Raw genomic sequence first — 23,143 nt, forward strand, 5'->3', positions numbered from 1 at the left:
CAGCTGTTTAACTCTTGCTCAGTTTTAAAAAGTCCACATGATCAGCAATAGAGGAACAGACAGCAATACCCCGCTGAGCACCAATCTACCGATGTTTGTTGGATTTTGGGTGGGTACGTTCAGAATTCAATTCAAAGCTCTGATTTCCTATACCTGCTTTCAGTCATGTCAGCGGCAGGCCTTATTATTGATTCCTAGACTAAAACCTTCATCTTATGACCTTTGAGATGTGAGCAGCTGAATACTCGCCACTTTAAGTTGACATTTCTGTGACATTTTTCTGTGTTCCTGTTTTTGCTTTGTTTTGTTTCTCTCTAACATCCTTAAGCCTGTAAGATAAAGCAGGATTTTCTTGATTTTCATTCCCTTCTTGCCAGGTCACATCACCATGGTAGCTTATGCTGTAAACCTAACCTGGTCTGGAGTTGATTATATTCTAGATTAGAGATTAGCCACCTACTGCCTAATCAGTTCTCTGGAAAATATCATCACCATTGCTGGAAGATCCCGCGGACTCCTGTGTGCAAATTAAAGGAGTGTCTAAAGTTCTTCGGTAATAAATAATGTCTGTGTTTCCCTGTTCATGAGGAAGAAATATAAATTCTTAAATGTAACATTATTTTTCCCCCAATGGCTCCCACCAACAATTCTAATGTTCTATAAGCACAAATATCTGATTCGAAAACTCAGCACCTATTTGAATTCTGCTGGCTTTGTTTGATAACAGCATCAAGGTACCTTTATCAATGCTTAAAAAGCATTGATAAACATGACAAATATGTTTTATTTTAAATTTTCACTGTGTTTACATTTCTACAGCTTATTGCAAAAGTCACACAAAGAGGAAATGTATTATTTATCATTACTTTTGGCTGTTTAAAAAATGATGGTGTAATATGCAGCTGACAGGAAAGTGACCAGCGTCTGGGCTATCTACCAAAGCAGTTTATTAGTCTAATATATATTTTCCATCTACTCTTTTTAGCATCTAAATGCTCAGATATGTGTGCTGGCTATTCCCTGCTGTTGTTTGCTTCCTGCTGAGTGGATAGTGCACAGCTATTTTCATGTTTTTCATTAAAACATGTTTGTGCTATAGCTGGAAGCAGGGTTTATGTTACTACGTTAAAACAAATCTAAAGAGTTACAGAAAAGAGGCTAAAGAACTTAGTGGAGCTGATCGGGGATTCAGTTTGGACTGCTAATTATCAGTATGGTGAAACTGTGAATGCCTAATTTAACATTCAACAAAGATATTTTAATCTGTGATTAAATTAATGTAAAAATGATTTATTAAAGTAGCCTTAATGTACCTTGCAGATGAGTAGAAAATGAGAAAGAATCTTTTTTGCCTCAAAGGTAACCCTCGCTGCACACTTTTAACTCTTAAAATTCCTGATCATTTATTAAAATTCATACAAGAAAACAATCGTAATCGTGTTGTTTTCAAAATCCACCATATTCAAAAACTAGAGCTTTTGAGCCAAACCACAGCATATGAAATGACTAAATTAGGTTGTCAGCTCAGCAGCTTTTAAGTAATAGTCCTCAGTGCACCGGACCTAACAGTTCAGTAATAATTAGATATTTATGGTAGGCTCCCATCAGAGCTTTCAGACCCCCACAGGACCTGCTCGTCTCCATGGGCACTCCTCTCTCATCTTCTCCGGCATCAGGGAACCTAATCTCCCTCTCCCTCCCTAACCTTCTTCTGAAAATGGGCCCAAAATATGTTTGACCCCTCCTCCCCTCCTTCTTTAATGAAATTATCGAGACTCTTCCTAAGCAGTATGTATCCATAAATTATCATTAGTCATTTGTACCTTAAAATTGAGAACAAAATGCTTCTTAAAAAGGTACCAGGAATTAGCCAGTGAGACGAGGTTTTTCACGTGTTTTGGCAGACATTTAGCATAACCGTCTTGGTGCAGGATACCTGATACTTGTACAACTGAGACTACCAGCAGTTGTATCAACAAAAGTCACAAATAATCCAAATTGTTGTGGAATTATTTCCCTCTGTGAGCCGTCTCAAGAAAACTTTGATTTGAACGATCAGTTGAAAGTAAATGTAGGGTTCGGATCAGCATTTTTATACATCAGTCACAGGTAAATGAATATTTGCCAAAAGCTAATGTTAAACAGACACTGGAGTAAGAAAGGAGGATGAGCAACGAGAAAGATCATAAAGGAACCTGAACATGTGAGCCACCTTTGGGTTGAGCAACATTTAGTAATCAGCATTGTGCTTTTTTTGTGGGGGGGTTGGTACACAGCTTTTATCTGGAGTTAGTTTCAATGCACACATTCATTTGAAATGCAGATTAAAGTGAAGCAAAACACACATGAAAGCCTGCATTCTTGTTAAACTGGCAGCTGACGTAAAGGAACACCATTCATCTCCATTCATTTGTAAATGTTGACAGGTTTCAACCTCTAGGAGGAGATCTTAAGATCTCCACTTCTCCGTTTATACATTCCAGTCTGTACTGCAAGACAAGATGATGCATAACAACAACTGGAATGCCAAATTGCTGGGCCAGATATTTCAGGAATGCAGAGGAAAGTGTAGATCAGATGGCAGCTGTTGGCTAAACATACTACTTTGTGAGAACTGTCTCTCCTCGCCCAGATTTATAACCCCCTTTTTGTCTTTATAAAACTTAAGAAAGACCAGCAGTACAGGAAGTGAGCTTAATTGTCTCAAATGTGATATTAGCCAGTTGCGTGCAAGTCAATATTCAATTTAGTGGAGCCAGAAGCTTCTCCCTGATTACTGAAAGCTGTAAACATGACTGTCCCATTGTTTTACAGCAAAACTAAACAAAAACATGGGAGGCATCACAGTCACGGTGTACGCTTCATCACACGACATCACGTAATGTACGGTCTCAGTAAGAAAACGGAAAGCTTGCTGGACAGAATGTGCAGAGGACAGAATGACTGTAACTCGAGGAAATGGGAAGAGGAAACTGTGATGTCAAGAAGTGACTATTTCCTGTCCAACATTCTTATCCATCCCTCTGGCCCACACACAAACTGGGGAAGGGGTGGGATGGGGTTTAAAGTGGATAGAAGAGACTGAGGCGAAACTAGTGGGGTAGGATTAAAGGGGATTGCGGTGTGGATTTGGGGAATAAACTACAGTCTGAAAAGGAGAAAGAAGAATTAAAAAATGTGGAAGGCAGGAAAGTCACTGAATGAAAAAATCTCTCAGATCTTGAGGGCAGTTTCACACACTTGTTGGCCTCGTTTCCCTTTCCTCCAATTATTTCAATATCACCCAATCCAGCCCTTGGAGGAGTATGAGGCACTTTCTTCTGTGCTATCTAATGATGTCACTCACTTATTTACAGTCACCAAAAAGCCCCTCCACCCAGCACCCTAAACCCCCACCCGCCCAACCACTCAGAACCCCTCCTCAAACATTCCTGAACTCCAGCACGTTTTCCGATTTATCGAGATATGCGAGGCATGTACTGCACAGCATAACGTAACAACACAACTGGTCTTTGTTTGTAGTAAAAAATAGAAGTTTTAATTAAAGGAAAAGACACTTGTTGTTTCACCCAACATTAAAGCTATACAACATTTGCATTTCATGAAATATTCAACCCTAACACAGCATATAAACACTGCACCATTTAAATACAGTGCTGTGAAAAAGTAACTGTTCCTCTGACTCTATTGTAAAATCAAAAGTTAACTATGATTGACCACATTTTCTTAAAAAAAAAAGTGAAGCAGAGTAAAAGATATCAAAAAGTAACGATTTAAAGAAACTCAGGAAACAAAAAGTCAGTCTGGAAAGGGATACAAAGTTATTTCTAAGGCTTTGAGACTCGAGTGAACCACAGTGAGAGCCATTAACCACAAATGGAGAAAAGTCGTAACAGCGGTGAACCTTCTCAGGAGTGGCCAGCCTAGGAAAATCACTCCTAGAGCGCATCAACAACATCTAAAGAACCGCAGCCTTCACTTACCTCAGTTAAAGTCAGAGTTCATGATTCAACAGTAAGAAAGAGACTGGGCGAAAATAGCATTCATGGGAGAGATCCAAGGAGAAAACCACTGCTGACCAAAGAGAGCACAAAGACTCGTCGCACATTTACCCCACAAAAAAACACCTTGAAGATCCCTCAACAGTTTTAGGAAAGTATTCTGTGGACTGACGAGACAAAAGTTGGAAGGTTTTAGTCACGTTACATGTTAGAGTAAAACTAACACAGCATTTGATAAAAGAACGTCACACGAAGACTCAAACACGGTGGTGGTAGTGTGATGGTCTGTGGCTGCTTTGTTGCTTTACAACCTGGATGACTTGCTGTAATTGATCCAACCACGAATTCTTCTCTCAACTGGAAAATGTCCAGCTATACGTTTATGTTCTAAAGCTCAAGCAGTTACTTTTTCAGACAGAGGCAGGTAGGATTTAATAAATTCAATCAGAAATTAAAAACTCAGGTTACCTTTGTCTAATATTAAACATTTATTGAATGATCTAAAACATGTAATTGATCTTTTTATACTCCTTTTTATACTTTCCTTTCAAGTTCAAATAAGCAATGTAAAACAATCAGATCCGGGCTTCCCAAATGTAAATACTTTATGGTTTTCTTTGTATGAAAAAACAAACAAAATAATCAAATTCTGTGTATTTGAAGGATTTCTGGCTCCAAACTTGCAGATTTCTTGCTGTTTGTAATTATTGGCCAACGGCAGCTCAGCTGGATTCAAAATTGTAATTACTTTGTGCTCTTAAGTTTATATTAAGGCAAACATAATAGTGCAAATATGTAGTACATTTGAATTGCAGTAGTATCAAGTCAGGCCAGGCCAGCATATTTTGTAGACATCTTTGGCAGCAGGACAAATTTAGAGTTGATTGTTCTCTGCTCTGTTTTTAATAATGGTCATTTTAAAGGGGATAGGGATCTTTCCTTTATTGTCTTCAGTGTTTCCCATACAGTGTAGTCTAAATACAATACGTCTCAGCATGTATGGAAGTCCAGGAATGTGATTGATGTGGATGAGTCACATGAAGGAAGCTGGCAGGGAAAAGGAAGACGTGGTTTGACCTACTGGAGGCACTCTATCTAAATTCCCTTCGGTCTGACTCAGTGTTCACTCAGCACAGTATCCTGTCAAAGCGGTCACTTTGTACGGGACGGATAGTGAAATAACTCTTTAATGAGTCAGTAACCGAATAACTTGGATGATTCAAATAAAGAAAGACTCACTGGTGTGTCTGAATGAAATTCTTTTTAGGTGATCAGCATCAGAATAATTAATCTGTAATGACAAGATTTTCTCACTCTAAACCTGTTATTGCACAGATGGATTAAAGTTATATTCTTAGTTAGAGTTAAAATAAGTCTCTATATTACTATAACCAGATCATGGATATAGCATTCATCAGCAAAAATCTGAAGGTTTAATCCATAACGTGATAATAGTGTAATGCTTTATAACTCTATTTAAGTAAATAAAAGAGAATCAAATGACTAAAGTAAAACTGAGAAATTCTGGAAACCATCTCCTCATATTGAGCTTGATGACAGGTACTTTCCAGCCTTCTTGTGACTGTATTGTTTCTTATTAGGTGTTGGGGAACTTTGGAGGCAAATTTCCAAAATAAATGTTTTCTCATTCTTGCTTGGTAATAGATTTGACGGTTCAGAAAGCTGCAATAGTTGGTGCAAAGGTTCTGAGCTGCAAGTAGGCAGGGCTCTTTTACTGCCTTCCCTTTAAAATATGTTGTCTATATGGCAGTGTATTTGGCAATCTAATAAAAATCATACTGGTCCCTTTACACGTTTTTTTTTTCTTTGTTGCAAAGATGAACTCTGTTGCTGAGCCTATGCAATGATTTCTACAGCTCAAGCATGTCTCTTTTTTAAGATCACAGTTTTCCAGTGTTGATTTCTTGTCTTTTTTTTTTACAATTTGATTGTCTGCAAGCCCAATAACTCCTTCACAACTGACTCAGTTTAGTAAAGCTGATAAAAAACTCACAGGAAGTGGTGTTAGATAAGGAGAAAATAATATTTCTCTTGCCCATGTTCCTTGGTTTGCCTTGGTTTTTTTTTAGCCTGACATTCTGGAGGTTTAAAAGCTATAAGAAATGTTTTTTTCATAGCATATACTGAAAAATCGGAGCCGACTCTTCAATCGTCTCACTTCTGGAGCCGACACTTACCTTGATTGCTTCGGCTAGACTCTATGTCGATTAACTTCCTCTATGTGAATGCTTTTTCTCACACTTTAAACCTCAAGCACATAAACATTTTCGGCGGCCGCTTTCAGACGGTGCTTGATTACTGTTATCACCCATTTGGGGGGCCGGCTAAGGTGGAGTTCACACATTCCTGTGGGACAATGTTAAAGTGTGACAGATCTGATTATGTTGGTATTTACCTGAGGATTTATCTGCATTCCTTGTCGTCTCTCTTGCCCCACAGACAAAAGCCGAATTAAATGTGTCTGTATTGGAGCAACTGAGCCCCATTAACATTCACAGGGGGCAGGCTGGAACTTGATGGCAGTTCCCATTCATGATTTTGGTGCTTTAAATGAGAACATACTTGAGGTCAGTGTACTAAGATGTCTCAATTTCCATACAGTGCAGTTAGCATCCATATTAAATCCTGGATTTCCCTCTGGGTTTCCTCCATCAACATTCCTCTACATGATTGGTGACGTGAGCCACGACACACTGCACGGAAAGCCTGGTGGCCTCCTTAAGAAGTGGAGTAGAGGGGATTCAGGGGGGATGGGGGCGCTCAAGACTGTTTTACAGTTGCTATTTTAGAAATAACATAGCCATGAATACCCACGTCTTTCCTTAAAAGACAGTCATGGGTATTCAAAGGCCGGAGAGGACACCTGTAGAGCGCCCATCCGAGGAAACAATGTGTGTAAAGTTTGCGTCTACGTGACAGTGGGGAGAATAGATGGGACTGGGGTGGGGGTCGCTGGTGGTTTGTACATGTACAATAGTTTTTTGAAGAAGTGGACGACAAAAGCTTCCTCAAAAGGTCACACGATGAGCTCAACTTGTTCAGGCTGGACGCTCAGGTCTGAGGGAGTGTGAGCGGATAAAGGATGAGGAGGAGGAAGAGGTGGGGGTGGTGTGTGTGTGTGTGGGGGGGGGGGTTCATTCAGAACAGCTGAAGAAAGGGAGGTGGGAGGGAGGTAGGGGTGGTCCTAGCATGACATGTGTGTGGGACTATTGAAATGTGTGTGGAGCCCTGATTTCTGTTCATACTGACTGAGAACCACTGGAGGAAAGAGAGAGAGACACACACAGCTTCTGCCCTCTGAGTTAATAATAAGGACGGAGCCAAGTGAAAGAGAGTTAACCTAGTCCGCAGTGAAAGAAATCAACGCTAAAAGGCTACATAGTGTAGGATTTTATAGTTTTGAACTCCAGGTTTTTTTTTTTTTGCATCTTTATTTATTTTTAAAAGTTTTTTGGGAGAAAGGATTTTTTGGACTTCTACCAATGCTTGGAACAATTACGTTAACAGGTAAGGAGAAGGATTGAGTGGAATATAAGCAATTGCATGTGGACACATTCGGTCTTTTTCAGTACAAGATGCAATTATATCAACTTAAACGTGTAAATAAATAGAGGTGTGGCTGCTGGTTTACTGTGCTTGCATGAGATAATGTTTAAAAGTTAAATGTTGTGATTTATGCTTTTGCTTTACTTTGTTATTTGAGGGAATTTCGAAACCTAAAGCATGTTTTTCTTGTACTGTATGAGGGAGTATGGCCAGAGGCATTGTTGTCCTGAGGGTGTGGTTAAGTGAGTATTGTGGTTTGTAGCTTTCCCGACACAGATGAGTGATTTCACTTTGGGTGCTTCCATTGATCACTATACAGTAGAGCCTTGTTTTTTATTAAGTAAAGTAATCCTGTTACACTGTTACAGTCCTTCTAACAAATATTCTAAGTGTTAAAATACTGACCTACTTCCCCTCATCCCAGAGAATACATCCCTCACCAGCTGCCAAACTTCTTAGTGAGGAAATAATTCACACAGACAGCTGACGATTAGAGATGTATAACGATGCATGCACAGATATGTTTTGAAACCTTGCTTTTAATGTGTGTCGTCATCTCAGCCAGCTGCGCTCCGTGCATCCCATCATGTGAAGTGTTTCATTAGATCAGAGTGGGATCCCAATTCCCAGTGGGGTTATTTAACTTAGCCACAGAGGATATAGGGAGGGAGGAGACAAGGGGCCTATGGAATTAATTACATGCCAGGACTGTTCCTTCTTCTGGGACATCTAACCAGGAGATGTTTCAGGCTGGGCAGGGTTGGACTGTTTTGCTTCATGGTGACCCATGGTTTTGGTTTCTATTGTGCGCTGCTGGTTAATTCAGCTTAATTTTGGTTTGTCCTGAGAGGCAATTATGCAGCTGTTGATGTGCCCCACCCCCCTTTGGAGACACTGAGACACTCTGACCACACCTTTCATACAGACGCAGGGTGCAAGACAGAGTCTGTTAGTCTCCTCTCTGTTGGGAGGACAGGGGGCGGGGTTGTCCCTACCTTGGGTTTAACTGACTTCTTTTGTTTTAAGGCTTCAGGTCCAGACTAGGAATTATAACAAGGATTTGCATATATTTTATAATGTTTTACATACTGTATAGAAAGAATAGCTGCTATTCATCCTCCCAACTGACACACCCACCCCCTGCAGAGTGGAGTACATGAACAACAACCAGTTTTTTGCAGTAGTGACAATATTTAATACAAGTGCCTCGCCTCGCCACATGCTCTCACACTCACACATAAACAAAGCCTGTCTCCAGTGGAGAGAAGCATTTCAGCTATGAATGTGTGTGTTTGAGATATGTGACACCCTCTAAAGTGAATTAGAGGGTTGGATGCACCCCCCCCCCCCTCTCTCTCTCTCACACACACACACACACACACACACACACACACACACACACACACACACACACACACACACACACACACACTTCTGCCCCTTCATCTCTTAACTGTCTCCTCCTCACCCCTTGTAGCCACCTCACCCTTCGCTCTCACATTCTTTCTAGTACAGTCGTTACTTTAAACACCCTCCTCTTCCTCCTCCCCCCCAGATAAGAGTTGTGTGTCTAGAGGGGAAAAAAAGAAATAAGAAAAATTATGGGCTGGAAAACAGAGATCAAAAAGAGGGGAGAGATGCCAGTAGTCTGTTAAGTCAGCATGGTTCCTGTTTTATTATCAACGTAGATGCACACTACTGTTGCTGGCCTGGCTTACCAACTGTCTGACCCCTCCTCTATACACATTTACTCGGAAAAGTCTTTACTACATCATTATGCGCTCTATTACTGATTTTCTGTTGCTAGCATATGTAAATTGAATTTGCAAAACGTTTAACATGGGTGGGGTTTTTTTTTCTGCTGGTCTGTTTTGATGTTTTTTGGTGTTGCCTTTCCAGTTTAACAAGGGTGTGATCGGACCCTGAAAATCACACCTACGTGAGAAAGAGAGAGCCCACTGCCATGTGACACTGATGTAATTAAGAAACCACTCAGGCTTGTTTTTTTCTCCCTGTTTCATTCGTGTTTACATCAGCTGGGTAAAGTTCGCAAAATCCTAATAATTTTCAAACTTCCTCGGGGCTCCAGTGTCTCTTGATAAGAGGAAAGCTGACCAACCCCCTTCCTTTATTTTCGGAGGCCAGAGAGGGTTAGAAGACTATTGTGTTTGAATGCGTATGTGCCTTGGGAAGGGGGTGGGTCCCCATCCATCCTGCTGTGGTGGAATTTGGGTCAAGGGGATTGGGACTTATTCTAAGGGGGGGTAGTAGAGGACTGTATTGTTTGTTTTGTGTATGCTATATGGGCACAGGCAAGACACAGTTTAGCTGAGAAAAAAACAAACAAATAAGCATTCTTGAAATCTGCTGGGATTTAAGTTCTAGTTATGTTTAGCGTATCCTAAATTCTTTTCCTAAACATATGGTGAACCGCGTAGCTCACATTCCTCTCAAGTCAAATTCATGCATAAGATATGGGCGTGCCCTCGTTAACAAGTTGGCATACAAAAAAACACAAACTGTTTGGGTTTTTTAAAACCAAAAAACATTCAAGGAATTTGATGACTTGAAATTCATGCCTATAATTTAGAAAAAGGGATGTAGGCGCAGGGAGAGTTGTACATTTTTGTGTGAAATGGGAAAACTGAATTCTGCTTGGAAGTAAATCGTTGATCTGTGAAATATGATTTTTCATGTTTCAAAGGTTTTCCTTCCATATTTTAAAGTCTGCCTTGTTGGTGACTTGCAAGCAAAGGGCATATTTCCCACAGTGTGTGTAGATTGTGGAATGCATATCTGCCCTCCTGTGTAATCATGTAACCTGATATCCAGGCATTAAAGTTCTGGGAATTTGTTTTGAGAGTCTAGGGGTGTTAGATGTGAGGTTTCCCAGACTGCACTGAGATCTGAGGACTCCCTGGCAGGTCGTCGTCACCCCCCACCCGCCACGCCTTCTTCTGTCAAAACACAGAGATGTGGCAGGCGTGTATGCGTATGTGTGTGTTGCATGTGTGGTTTTCATTTCTTACATCATCATGCACCATTTGCCTAGCAAGTGTATCGCTACCAAGAAATCACTCGTGATAATGGAAAGCGTTGACCATCAAAGGCAACTAGATGCTATTTACACGTTGCACAATAGCAGAGTTGCTTTGTAGACTTCTGGACAATAATCTGCAAATTGTTGAAGGATTGCTTGCATAACACTTCCAATCAATTTCCATTTGGGGATCACTGTTCTTTATATTTCTACGTCAAACCTTTTCCTTTTTACGTCAATGCCATTTCTTTGGCATGTTTACGTAGCGAAGGATTAGTGGGAGCAGATTGCAATTTAGTAGTAAAACATGATCTCTGCAAATGCTTTCTGTTTAACTTCTTTTTTCTGCAGATGGGGGTGAGAGTTTTGTTGAAGATATAAAACTTTTTATTGTTTTTACTGGGTCATCTCCTCAGAGATTTTTATGGAATGCTGAATAATTTATGCTGTCTCAGCCAATAATTTGATTTCCTCAACATAACCTGAATTTGTTAAATTGAATATTGCCTATTGTAGCTTTATATCAATGTCATGGGAATGTTATTTGTGATTTTTTTCTGTAGACAGAGACAAGTAGTAAAGTCCAGTGAGAGATTTGATCAACATCTTACAGAAAGTTCTTTCTCTTCTCTTGTGCTCTCAGTTGGCCAGCCAGATGGGGTGTCTGTGGGTCAGAAGGAGGACGCTACTGAGACCATGGACACCATCCAGGATGAAGTGACCCCTCAAGTAAATGGAGAAAAAGTTGATAAAGAGGCCCCCGATGCAAATGATATTTCAGCTGCTGAGGAGAAGGCTCCGGAGGAACAACCTGATGATGCAAGTGAAGTTGGTTTCAAGAAGATCTTCCGCTTTGTGGGCTTTAAGTTCACCCTCAAGAAGGACAAGAGTGAGGAGAAAGACCCTGTGAAGCTCCTGACAGTCAAAGATAAAGAAGGAGAAGAGGGCAGTGGGACAGATGAGCCTGCGAAGGAAGAGGAGGAGAAGGAGAAAGAGAAGGCTCCTGCTGTTGATGAGAAAAGCACGGCTGAAGAAAAGGAGGCTGATGCAGAGGCAGCTGCTGTTGAGGTCACTACAGAAACTGTAAAAGTTGAAACCACTGAAGCCACGCCTGAAGGTGCTGCTGCTGCTGAAGCTGTTGACGAAGCAGTCAAGGAGGAAGGAGCTGAGAAGGAAGGTGAGAGCACTTCACCACCTCAGGAGGCTGCCATGTCCCCTTTCAGGAAGTTCTTCAGTGGAGGTCTTTTCTCTAACCTGCGAAAGAAAGCGAGCATAAAGAAGCCAAAAGAGGAGGAGGTCAACGAGGTGGCTACTGAGGAGGAGACTGCTAAGACCGAGGAAACTGTTACTGCTGTCGAAGAAAAGGAGGTCAAAGATGTGACAGAAAAGGAAACCGAGGAGGAAGTGTTGGAGGCTGCTGTTGAGGAAAAATCTGAGCCCAAGGAAGAGGCAGCGATTACCCCACAGGAAACAAAATCAGAAGATCATCCAGAGCCCGAGGTCACAGCTGAAACCCCTGCTGTTGCAGAAACAACTAATGATGAGGTAAAACAAGAAGAGCAAAAAGCTGAACCTCCCACAGGAGTGGAGGCAAAAGCTCCAACTGAAGTGACATCTGAGGCTGAGCTGCTGTCATCTCAGGAGAAGGCAAAGCCTCAAGGAAGCCCCCTGAAAAAACTCTTCACTGGAGCTGGCCTAAAGAAGCTCTCAACTAAGAAACCGAAAACCAAGAAAGATACTGAGGCCAAGCTCACAGAGTCTGGGGAGCAGGCGGCTGAGCAGCTCCAGGCCTCCACAGAGCCAGCAGAAGCTCCTAAAACTGATAGTGGGCCCTCATCTCCAGAGGAGTCGGGAGAGCATGTTATTGCTGTGGAGGTGACCCAGAATGAGTCTAGCCAAGAGACTGAAGGTGAAGTTGGATCTGATGGAGAAAAGAAAAAGGAGGGCATCATGGCCTGGTCCTCATTCAAGAAACTGGTGACGCCAAAGAAGCGTGTAAAGAGATCATCAGAGAGTGAAGATGAAGCAGCTGCGGAGAAGCCAGCCAAGTCGGCCACCCTGTCCTCTTCTGAGAGTGCTGCATTAGCAGATAAGAGTGTTGAGGAAGAAGCTAAAGAAGATAAGCCCTCTGAGGAAGAGCCAAAGACTGAAACCACTGAGAAGCTGCTCAGCAGCACCGAAGAGCCCAAAAAGAAAATGGACACCTCTGTTTCCTGGGAGGCTCTAATGTGTATGGGTGGACCCAAGAAGAGGGGCAGGAAGACCTCTGATTCCGATGATGATGAGACCAAGATTGAAGAGGAAACACCAGCAACAGCAGAAGTAGAAAAGGAGGGTAAAACAGAGGCTGCAACTGACACTGAAGGTGAACCAGTTTCTTCACCAGAACCTTTGCCCAGCCCCCCTGAAAGAGAGTCTACCTGGGGTACCCTAAAACGCATGGTTATGCCAAAGAACAAGGCCAAAAGTGAGGAAAAGCCTGATGAGTCTGCAGAGCAAGTCCAGTCTGACAGTGAAGCACCAAAAGATGAGTCATCCTTCTCTCTGAGAAAATTCTTCCCAGGACGCAAGAAGAAGAAGGTTGAAAAACAATCTTCCACTGACCAGAGCTCAGGAGAGGAGGACTCTGAAACTCCAGCTGTGGTTCCGCTTTCAGAGTACGATGCACAAGTCGAAGCTGAACCCGAGGCACAGGCAGAACCAGCTCCTGTCCAGATTAAGGTGTCATCTGAAGACAGATCCCCTTCTTGGATCCCAGCCGATGTTGAAGACGCTGCTGATAAACACGATCAGCTGAGTGATATCCCAGAGGAAGCAGAGAATGCTGCTACACCAAAGTCTATAGATACTGACATCGCAGAGGATGAAACTGAGGACCCAGCCATGCTACCTAAACCCCCGGGACGCACAGGTCGCCGACTCTCTGTCGCTGAGGTCAAGCCTGTCGATCCAGCTCCAGCTGCTGAAACCACCCCTGTTCCTCAGACACCCAAGTCAGAGAACGCAGAAGAGGTTATGCAGGGTGTTGAGTCCCAAATCAGTGAAATCCCGTCCCAGACATGTGTGGCTGTAGAAGATGTACGATTAGAGGTAGCTGCTGAAAAGACGGAGCCTGAACCACCGATTGACAGTGCCAAGGCCACAACAAATACCATCCTCGAGCCACATACTCACGATGACGCCATGGCTATCTGCACTGGCCTCGGCACCAAGGAAATCGCCAAAGTAGCTCTGGAGAAGCCTGCACAGCCTCTGGTAGAGACTGTGGCGGTGATCCGTGATTCTCTGTGCTCTGAGGTGTCAGTGGAAGAGTTGGACCCACCTACAGTGGAAGCAGTATTCACAGAAGACCCAGTGTTGACGGCCCAAGTGCAGCTACTAGAACCCACTGAACTTCAAGTTGCTGTTGAAAGTTCAGGGAGTGATGGAACTATTCAAGTTGCCAGCTTGTGTCAAGAACCGGAGATTGAGAAGGTTGGAGTCGTGAACACTGTCACAGAGGAGTCTGAGGTCCTTCAGCCCACCACAGTAAGCGAGAACTCCCCTAAAACTGTGCTAGTCAGTCCCATTGCTCCGACCTCCGAAGCGGTTATCTGCACCCAAAGTGTTGAAGTCTCTGAGGTAACTGTAGAGACCAAGGAAATGGAGCACTTTGCTGCCACTGAAGAAAATATCCCTGTACAAGAGGTGTTTCAGGCTACAGCTGCAGAGATGTCATCAGACATATGTGAAACCACAAAGACCACCATCACAGAAGAGACTGACCCGCCCATTCCTGTAGTTCTTCCAAGTGAGGCGGTTCCTGTTATCATAAATACAGTCGTCCTTGTGGCTCCAGTCAGTGTGGAAGCAGAGAAGGCGGCGGCCACAGAAAGTGCCTCAGAGTCTAAAGTAGCCGATGTTGAACAGTTCAACTCGCAGGAAACCACGAAGGAGGTTGCAAAGACCGCAGAGGCTGCTGCCACCCCAATAGTAGAGACAGTGATCAGTTCACTTGTCTCTAGCGAGAAGACTAGCAAGGCCAGTCTTCTCGCTGGCCTTGCTAAGCAGGCCAGCGAGAAGACAGAGGAAATCAAGGAGGAAGCCCAACAGGTCAGTGAAATTGAGGTTCAGAGCATGGCGATTGCTCAGACTGTCATTCAGGATGCTGTAGATAAAGTTTCAGAAGATGTACCTGAGCCAAAGAAGCCTCCCACTCCATCAGCTGCCATCCCAACACCAGTCCAGGCAATAGCAACAACAGAAAACGAGATCGACATCGCAGCCGACGCACCAGTTGTCACTGAGACCCCTGTTCCCATCGTCTGTGTAAAACCAGTAACAAAGTCACCTCAGCCACTCAACGTTGCCATTCAGGTCATTGATGCTATCCCAATCGAGGTCACTGAGAATCTTGAAGAGGTGGAAAAGAAACCAGAAGAGGGTCAGAAGCAAGATGCAGAGATTAAAGTAAGTGAGGAAACGCTTAAAACAGAAGAAGCAGGACAGGTAAAGGAAGAGAGTCAGGAAAGTGAAGAGCCTGCACAGGTCAAGGAGGTACAGAGCAAAGATCAGGAAGAAGCTCCTGAAAAGGTGGAATCACAATCAGAGGAAACCAAGCCTGAAGCTTCCTCAGAGGAAAAGAAAGAGAAAGTGCTTGAAGTCCACATGCCCATCCAGGTGGTCCTGCAGACAGCGCTTGTGGTTGAGGAACCATCAATCGAAGAAGAGGCCGTTGAAGAGTTCGACAGCAACGGTCCTGCAGCTCAAGACACCAACGCACCACCCAAGAGCAGTGGAAGCGAGAAGCTCCCGGTGCTGGAGGAAGAACCTCAAGCGATAAATGCAGTGGAGGATGCAGCTGGCACATCGGAGGCCGAGAAAACACCGTCAAAGTGTGCAGAAGTGATGGCGCAGGTGATTGAGGTGATCGAGGAGGCTGTGAAGGAGATCGAGCCTGTGTCCACAGAGATCACAGCAGCATCATGAGCAGGTGAGGCTAATCTTTCAGCACTGTTATATTGTCTGTTTGACTGTCTCAGAACTTTAAGTAGCTTCTGTACTAATAGTATCTCAAAACTTGAGATTTTTTCTTTTTAAGCGTAGTTATTTACAAAATTCCTGTGTTGGCCTATCAAACAATCTTCTCATAGTGTTTTTTTTTTTTTTTAAAAACATCAATGGGTCCTGCTTTTATTAGGGAGTAGGGGAGGGGATTTGCACTCTCACCAGATGAAAAAGCTTTTGTTCAGGCTATGAGTAACCAGGGGACCTTTGATATCAAAGCAGGAATGCCGCCATTGACCCCTTCTTTGTAGGCCGGGGTCTTAAAGGGAAGTGGTGTGTGTGTGAGGGGCAGATGAACTTGTGCTGAAAGGCTGATTATGATTCCTCCGCTCCCTCCTTCTGTTTTTCTTCTATCACAGGCTCAGTATGGAGTCAAGAAACCATGTCGGAGTATGCATTTACTAGACTCAATTACAAAGCTTCAAAGAGCAGGCATTTTTCTTTTCAGTTTTAACTGAATTATCCTCTTATAGTGAGCACAGTTTTCGAAATACAGTGTGATGTTACCTGATACGACCAGATACGAGGACAAGGGGGAAACTGGGCGTAGTTCGCTTAAATATGTATTAAGCAATGCAATGAGAGGCTGGACAGGAACAGAAACGGGAGATAAACACAGTAATTCAATATGATGCTAATGCTAATTCAGCCACATTTAACACAGCTTTAAGATGAGATTCGGAAGATTTTATTTCCTAATGTAATATAACAGAAGACAAGATCCAGCCATTTCTTCTTCCTAATATATGTTTTATGTGCTTCTCCACTGCAGCAGAAAGGAGGCGACTGATGCCTGGGAGACGCACTGTCTGGACCAGGACATGAGTGATGAGGGAGAGAAAGAGAGAGACAGTAAGAGACAAAAAGAAGCTGCTCTGGGAGAACATGTTGAGAACGACCTCGGCCATTCCGCCCAGAGAGAAGAGCAACAGCACCGCCATTCTCTCCAGCTGCCCTCCCACCTGTATTCCAACCCCGTCCTGCAGCCCTGTCACCGCAACGTGACGACCCACTGTTGCACCCTCACCCCACCCACTCACTCACACTTTTCACAAACACACACTCATGCATGTCTTCTGCCCCAGAAGCATCCCATCTGGCTTGTAGTCAGTGCAGTGTATCTACAGTGTCCCAGTGACTTTCCATTGCCCTTGTTGCACACCGCAAGAGTCAGCAACCCGGCTGAGTGTGTTTCTGTGCATATGTGCGTGTGTGCGTGTATGTGAAAAGAAGGAAGAGTAAGATGGTCTTAGAAAGTGACGAGATGGATTAATATCCTGTAAATTGTATTTATATCTTGATTATTCTTACTTTCACTCCTAGGTCTTTATTTTTTTCTTTATTTTGCTCTGTTTTGTTATTGTATGGACTTTGTTGCCTGTTTTTTTAATTTCTAATATTAAGCTGTGATATAACAGGTATTTTTGAGCAACATAAGAAAGCAGACTTTAAAGTTAGATGCCCACGTCTACAGTATTTCTTACTAAATGTATCTGGATGATCAGAATTTACCAAAACAAATGTGAAAGTGTTACATAAAAAGTGCTTAGTGTATCACAGCTTTAACTGTCATTTTCAAAGGTTATTAGGATTTGTAGCAAGCCATGGTACAAGTGTTATTCCTCTGGCAGAGAAAACAAGCAGTAGGGGCAGAGAGTATGATGATACTTTTCAGAAATGCATCACGTTTGACTTTTGCCACATTCTCTTGTCACAGTTTGTCCTTCGCCACTCGACACCCCGATCAAAATGCAGCTCAAAGTCGATAAGAAAACAATCACTGCCTGGTTTACTGTAAAAACACATTGTTACTCATTGTTTCATGTAATAATACAATAAAATACTATTAAAACCACCTCATCTGATACTGTGACACAGGCATGCAGTAAACAGTGCAAAGAATATTGATGGCACTTTTGCGCATTCATGAAACACTTGCACTTGTCTGCAGTGTTTAATGACCCTGTTTTCTGACTTTCTCTGTGAAATATGTCTAATTGATGTGAAGCAGTTTAACACTTTCTCTGCTGCACTATATTTACATTTGAAATGAAATTTTAACGCCCTCTGCTGCCTACAAAAAGCACTGCAGCCCATTAGTCTTCACTCATTGGTGTCATTTTCTTTTGAACTTCAGCTATATGTTAACTAAAAGTTAGTAAAATGTGAGATCATCATCGTCCAGTTTTGACTTGATCTGCGCTTGTTCACCACGCATGGTCGCTCAGGGTCAACAAATTGGCACAAGGGAGGATGTGGACCAAGAGGTTGATCAATAAAGCGTGGTACCATAAATTAAAAACAATAGCTCATTTTACTCTTAATTTAAAAGCCAAATCAAGTTAGGATAAATCAGGGAGTCGTGGTTTCCATTGCTCACAGGATAGGAAATCAGTTGCATCCAATTAGATTCCCAAAGCCTCTACTCAGCTACTTTGATTTGGGCATCAAAACTCAAAACCGAGTCAAAAGTCGGGGCCTCTTTTGGAGATTTATTGGCAGATGATTTCTGAATATCTGCGTCATCCCTGTGATGCAGTTTCACCACCAAAGTAATCGCTTTCCTATTGGTCACAACTCCTGAACAATGAATTAAAAGTAAAACGAGGAACCTCTTCAGATGTGAGTTCTATTATCCAATCAGTTTAATTTAGTGGGTGATGCTAGTAGCTCTGAAGGCTCCCCTTTCACTCAGCTTTATTGCCAAACAAGTCAAGGATCAGGAAGTCTGGACCATTATCTAGGTCACCACTTCACTTTGCTTTGACCCCAGAGGGCCTGTTACATTAGTGATATTTGCTTTATTTAAAATAAGTGATTTAAAAAGAAAAAGGCAGACTAAAGACTTTTGCTATTGCAGCATATTGTATATTAAGCATTTAGGGGCACCCGCCCACCTTCAGTCCTCCCTGCTTTTTGTAACACTCTTAACTGTGAACCTGTTAACATTTGTACAGATTGTATACCTACTGTATGTACTTAAATCATATTGTTGTAATATTAACGATTAACCTGCAGGCATTTAGCATAATATTCATGTAGCATGTCTGTTATATTTCCCAAGCTGTTAATAGTAAGGATTCAGAAACTTCTATATTTCATTCAATAAAGTTAGAGAAAAACGGTGTGTAACGTGAATACTTTAAATCATGATGACTCACCATCAGGTAACAACAATATTTAGTGATTATGAAGAGTGCATAAATACACTTTGGTATAATAATGTGCAAAAGTCTTAAGCCACCCCTTATTTCTTTAGATTTTGCTTCCAAGGAGCTGTGTTTTTTAAAGTGGTCTTGAGCAATACTTCTCGAAGCTACTTGAGGTACATTACACCAAGGAAGCACTACTGAAAAAAAAAGGTATGACTACCAGATTGTTGCACTGTGACAGCACCATACCAGACTGAACCCAGAAAAAAATTGTGGGATAAAATAAGACAGATTATAGTTACTAAATGACTACAAATCACTTTAAATTTGAAAAAGGAAAGAAAATTAAAAGTAAAAAACAGAAATAAATGAATACATAAGAGGACAAAAGAAAAGAAAGACTCATAAGAGGGAGAAATTGATTGAAATGATCAAAAACCTCACCTTATGATAGTTCTTGTTTTAAATACAATATTTGAGCGAGCTGACTGGAATTTTCTCGATACTGTTAGATAATAATCACATATTGTTATATTTGTGCCTTTAAAAAAGATAATTCCTCAGTGGACAGTTAACTCCTGATAAACCTTTTTACAAGACAGTCATTCAAATCTGTGGTTATAAGATGCAAATATGAAACCAAAAATTCACCTGAATAAATGTCCTACTTTGAGTTTGTCTCCACCTGCTGGGCGGTGGCATGTTTAGGGTGGAGGATGTAGTTGCAGCTGTCCTGCAGGTGGAGGTGGTGCAGGACAAGCAGAGCAGCAGATTTGTGAGTGTTTTGGACTTGAATTAAAAAGACCAAGACGTGCTGATGAGGCTGCTGTGTGAGGTAGAGACAGGTATAAGGATGTGTATAAAGATTGGGTCTCGCTGTATTGCTCAGGCTGCTCTACAAAATCTATTCACAGGTGCAATCCCACTACTGAGCAGCATGGGGGCTTTGACCTGCTCCGTCTCCGACCTGGGCACCCCTCCTTAGGTGACCTGGTGGTTCCAGGCTCCCCCAGGATCACCATATCGATGCCGAACTTAGTGCGGACACCCAATCGACATAGCCTGCTGCAGCTCAGAGCTCGTGAGCTCAAACGATCCTCCAACCTCAGCCTCCCGGTAGCTTGGATTACAGGCACGCGCCACCGCACCCGGCAAGAAGCAGCTACGTTAACAGGGCTTTTAACTATGTCTGAGGTGACATCATGACACTAACCTGCTGCCCATCATTAGCAAAGTTGTAATGATGGGCAGCAAAGATGAGGAATGAATGGTGCACAATTGTTATATGCAAGTTTTTAGAAAGCTCGTGGTTAACCCAAGGGTATTTTGTCACAATATCAAGAAGAGTAAAGCTTCAATGTCAAGAATAGATAGGAATATAGGGAATTATATATTTTTATTTAAAGACAGGACTCACATGTTTTCATTTCTAGTCTTTAAAACCTGTCTCTATCCATCTAGTATTAAATCTTTCTGGGAAACAAGTATGTATATTATGCACACACACAAACACACATGCAGCTATTACCTATTTCTTGTTTTTATACCTAAGATGAATTATTGTTGAATGAAGACATTTTTCAAACAAATGTAAAATGTGGGCAATTGTGTTTATTGGGTAAAGGAAAAGGCAGAAGGGGGGGAAAGGATAGAAAGAATGAAAGAGAGAGATGAGAGAAAACCCCAACAATCCCCTCTGAGCAAGCAGCAGGCGACAGTGGATAGGAAAAACTCCTTTTAAAGTGAAAGACACCTAAAGGAGAAACCTATGGCAGAACCAGGCTCAGGAGGGGGCAGTCAACTGCCGGGACTGGTCGGGGGGTGAGGGTGAAAAAAGAAAAAGGAGGGAGGGGAAGGGGGGAAATGAAGATGGAATAGAGGTGGAGGAAGACGAGGTTACATCAGGTGAGAAGCAGCAGTGCCCCTCCTCCAGAACCAGTGGAAGCGTTTTTTCTTCTTTTTCAGATACTCTTCCACCAGCACTTTTTTCTCAATGATGAGGGTTTTCAGCTCATCGATTGTTTCTGCGTTTTCTTTCTCAAGTTTGTTGCATCTTTTCACCATGTCTTCTAATTGTTCTTGTTTTTCTTTAAGCTTGTCTTTCAGTTCTTTAACTGTTGCCTCCTCTATTCGCTTTGCCTTGTGCACATCTGTGTGCATGTCTTCCAGCTGCTGGTTTCTCTTCTGGATTTCTTGAAGTCTACACTGCAGGTCTTTATGTGTTTTCTGTTGTTCTTGCTTTTGCGCCTGGATTTCAGTGTTTTTGTACTTCAAGGTCTTAGAAAGTTCCTCAAGTTCGGTATTTTTTCTCAGCATCTCATTGATGCTACTCTGCATCGCTGAGCATTGTTTTTCCAGCTTTTTCTTTTCTTCTTCCAGTACAGTTGATTTGTACTTTGTTTCGTTATACAATTCTTGGAGTGCTTGATTTTTCCTCTGGAGATGAAGTTTTTCTTCTTCCTGTTGTATTTTCTGTTGGTCTTTTTCTTGAAGAAGCTCTTTATTTCCGTGCACTTTTTTATCAAGCCTGATTTGGAGCGATCTGTGTTTTTCCTCCATCTCGTCAAGCTTGGAGTCCATTTCTTTCTGTTTCATTTCCAGTTTCTTCTTGTCTTGAAGCAACTGTTGACTTTTGTGCAGAGTTTTGTCATGTTTCACCTGCAGCGCTTTGTATTTTTCCTCCATGGCTTGGAGTTTGCTCTGCAGGTCTCTCTGCTCTACGGGCTCTTGTTTCTTTTCTTGGAGGTTCTCCTTATTTCTCTCCAGAGCTTCATCAAGCATTACTCGCAAGCCTTCATTTTGTTTCTCAATGTTCCTCAGCTTGCAATCCATTTCTTCCTTTTTTATTTTCTGTTGGTCTATCTTGTGAAGAAACTCTTTATTTCTCTCCAGAGCTTCATCAAGCATCACTTGCAAGCCTTCATTCTGTTTCTTGATGTGCCTCAGCTTGCAATCCATTTCTTCCTTTTTTATTTTCTGTTGGTCTTTCTCGTGCAGAAACTCTTTATTTCTCTCCAGAGCTTCATCAAGCATTACTCGCAAGCCTTCATTTTGTTTCTCGATGTTCCTCAGCTTGCAATCCATTTCTTCCTGATGTATTTTCTGTTGGTCTTTTTCTTGAAGCAGCTCTTTATTTTTGAGCAGTGTTTCCTCAAGAGTTAGTTGCAGCATTTTCAGTTTTTCCTCCAAGACTTCAAGCTGGGAGTCTGTTTCTTTCTCCAGCATTTCTTGTTGCTCTCTCTCTTGAATGAACTCTTTATTTCTGTGCACTGTTTTCTCAAGCTTGATTTGGAGCGATCTGTGTTTTTCCTCCATCTCGTCAAGCTTGGAGTCCATTTCCTTCTGTTTCATTTCCATTTGCTTCTTGTCTTGAAGCAACTGTTGACTTTTGTGCAGAGTTTTGTCATGTTTCACCTGCAGCGCTTTGTATTTTTCCTCCATGGCTTGGAGTTTGCTCTGCATGTCTCTCTGCTGTGTGGACTGTTGCTTCTCTTCTTGGTGGATTTCCTTCAGTTTTTCCAGAGCTTCGTCAAGCTTCTCTTGGAGCTCCTGATTCTTCTTGACCATGTTTTCCTGTTTTATGCTCTCTTTTTTCTCCTTTTGGAGCAGATCTTTATTTTTTTCCAGAGCTCCATCAAGCTTTTCTTGGAGCTCCTGATTCTTCTTGAGCATTTTATCCCCTTTAATGCTCTCTTTTTTCTCATTTTGGAGCAGATCTTGAATTTTTTCTAGAGCTTCATCAAGCTTTTCTTGGAGCTCGTGATTCTTCTTATCTTGGAGAGCCCATTGTTTCTCCTCAATAATACCTTCCCTTTCCTGAAGCTGGTAGGATAATTTTTCTAATTCAGCGCTCTTTCTCTCATTTTCTTCTGTCAGGATCTTAATCTTTTCTCTGTTCATGAGATTTTCCTTCTCCATTTCTTCCAATCGCTTTTCCTCTAATTCCACCTGTTCATCCCAAGGAAGAGAGCTGATGTAAGGGTCTAGGGACTCATACCATGGAATAGAGCTGGGGTCAGCTTCTTGTCTTTCTTGCTCTTTCTGAGACATGTTGGAGTCTGTATACCGTGAGTACGAAAAGTATCCAGATGTTTGAAAATGCTTTACTGGTGAACGTTTGAATGCTGCTAACATAAGTGCTGCAAATAACGGACTGAAAGTTGTACCTCCTCACCCCTATTTATGGATTCAGAAGCCTGTGACATCACAATTCCATAAGCCAATGAGGTTGTCACATGACATTCTAGAATGAGGTCATGTTTTTGTATGAATTTTTTAAATAACATCAACATTCCGTAAGCCAATGAGGTTCTTACATGACTTTTGAATGAGGATAA

General features: G+C 42.1%; 2 protein-coding genes and 1 non-coding gene across 4 annotated transcripts in view; 1 reads left to right on the plus strand and 2 right to left on the minus strand.

Annotated features, from left to right (window-relative positions):
- Positions 1-18,781, plus strand: part of akap12b (A kinase (PRKA) anchor protein 12b) — a 53,902-nt gene extending 35,121 nt beyond the window's left edge. Inside the window, exons 1-3 of one of the 2 annotated variants that reach the window (XM_085431926.1) lie at positions 7,250-7,529; positions 11,252-15,580; positions 16,427-18,781. In XM_085431926.1, coding sequence (XP_085288052.1) covers positions 7,505-7,529; positions 11,252-15,576 — 4,350 coding nt within the window. In that variant the 5' untranslated portion in view covers positions 7,250-7,504 and the 3' untranslated portion in view covers positions 15,577-15,580; positions 16,427-18,781. Of the gene's footprint in view, positions 1-7,249; positions 7,530-11,251; positions 15,581-16,426 lie in introns of those variants that run through there. The other variant, XM_085431925.1, reaches the window with a different exon arrangement.
- Positions 18,782-19,666: 885 nt separating this feature from the next.
- LOC146691899 (signal recognition particle RNA) lies at positions 19,667-19,959 on the minus strand. The gene has a single exon (XR_014915418.1).
- Positions 19,960-20,397: 438 nt separating this feature from the next.
- Positions 20,398-23,143, minus strand: LOC146691900 (uncharacterized). The gene has a single exon (XM_085431927.1). The coding sequence runs from the start codon at positions 22,938-22,940 to the stop codon at positions 20,703-20,705; it is 2,238 nt and encodes a 745-aa protein (XP_085288053.1). The 5' UTR covers positions 22,941-23,143; the 3' UTR covers positions 20,398-20,702.

This window comes from Copadichromis virginalis, linkage group LG15 (genome assembly GCF_057382275.1).
Source record: "Copadichromis virginalis isolate Kocher_CV1m ecotype Utaka linkage group LG15, C_Virginalis_male_GT1.1, whole genome shotgun sequence".
NCBI lineage: Eukaryota > Metazoa > Chordata > Actinopteri > Cichliformes > Cichlidae > Copadichromis > Copadichromis virginalis.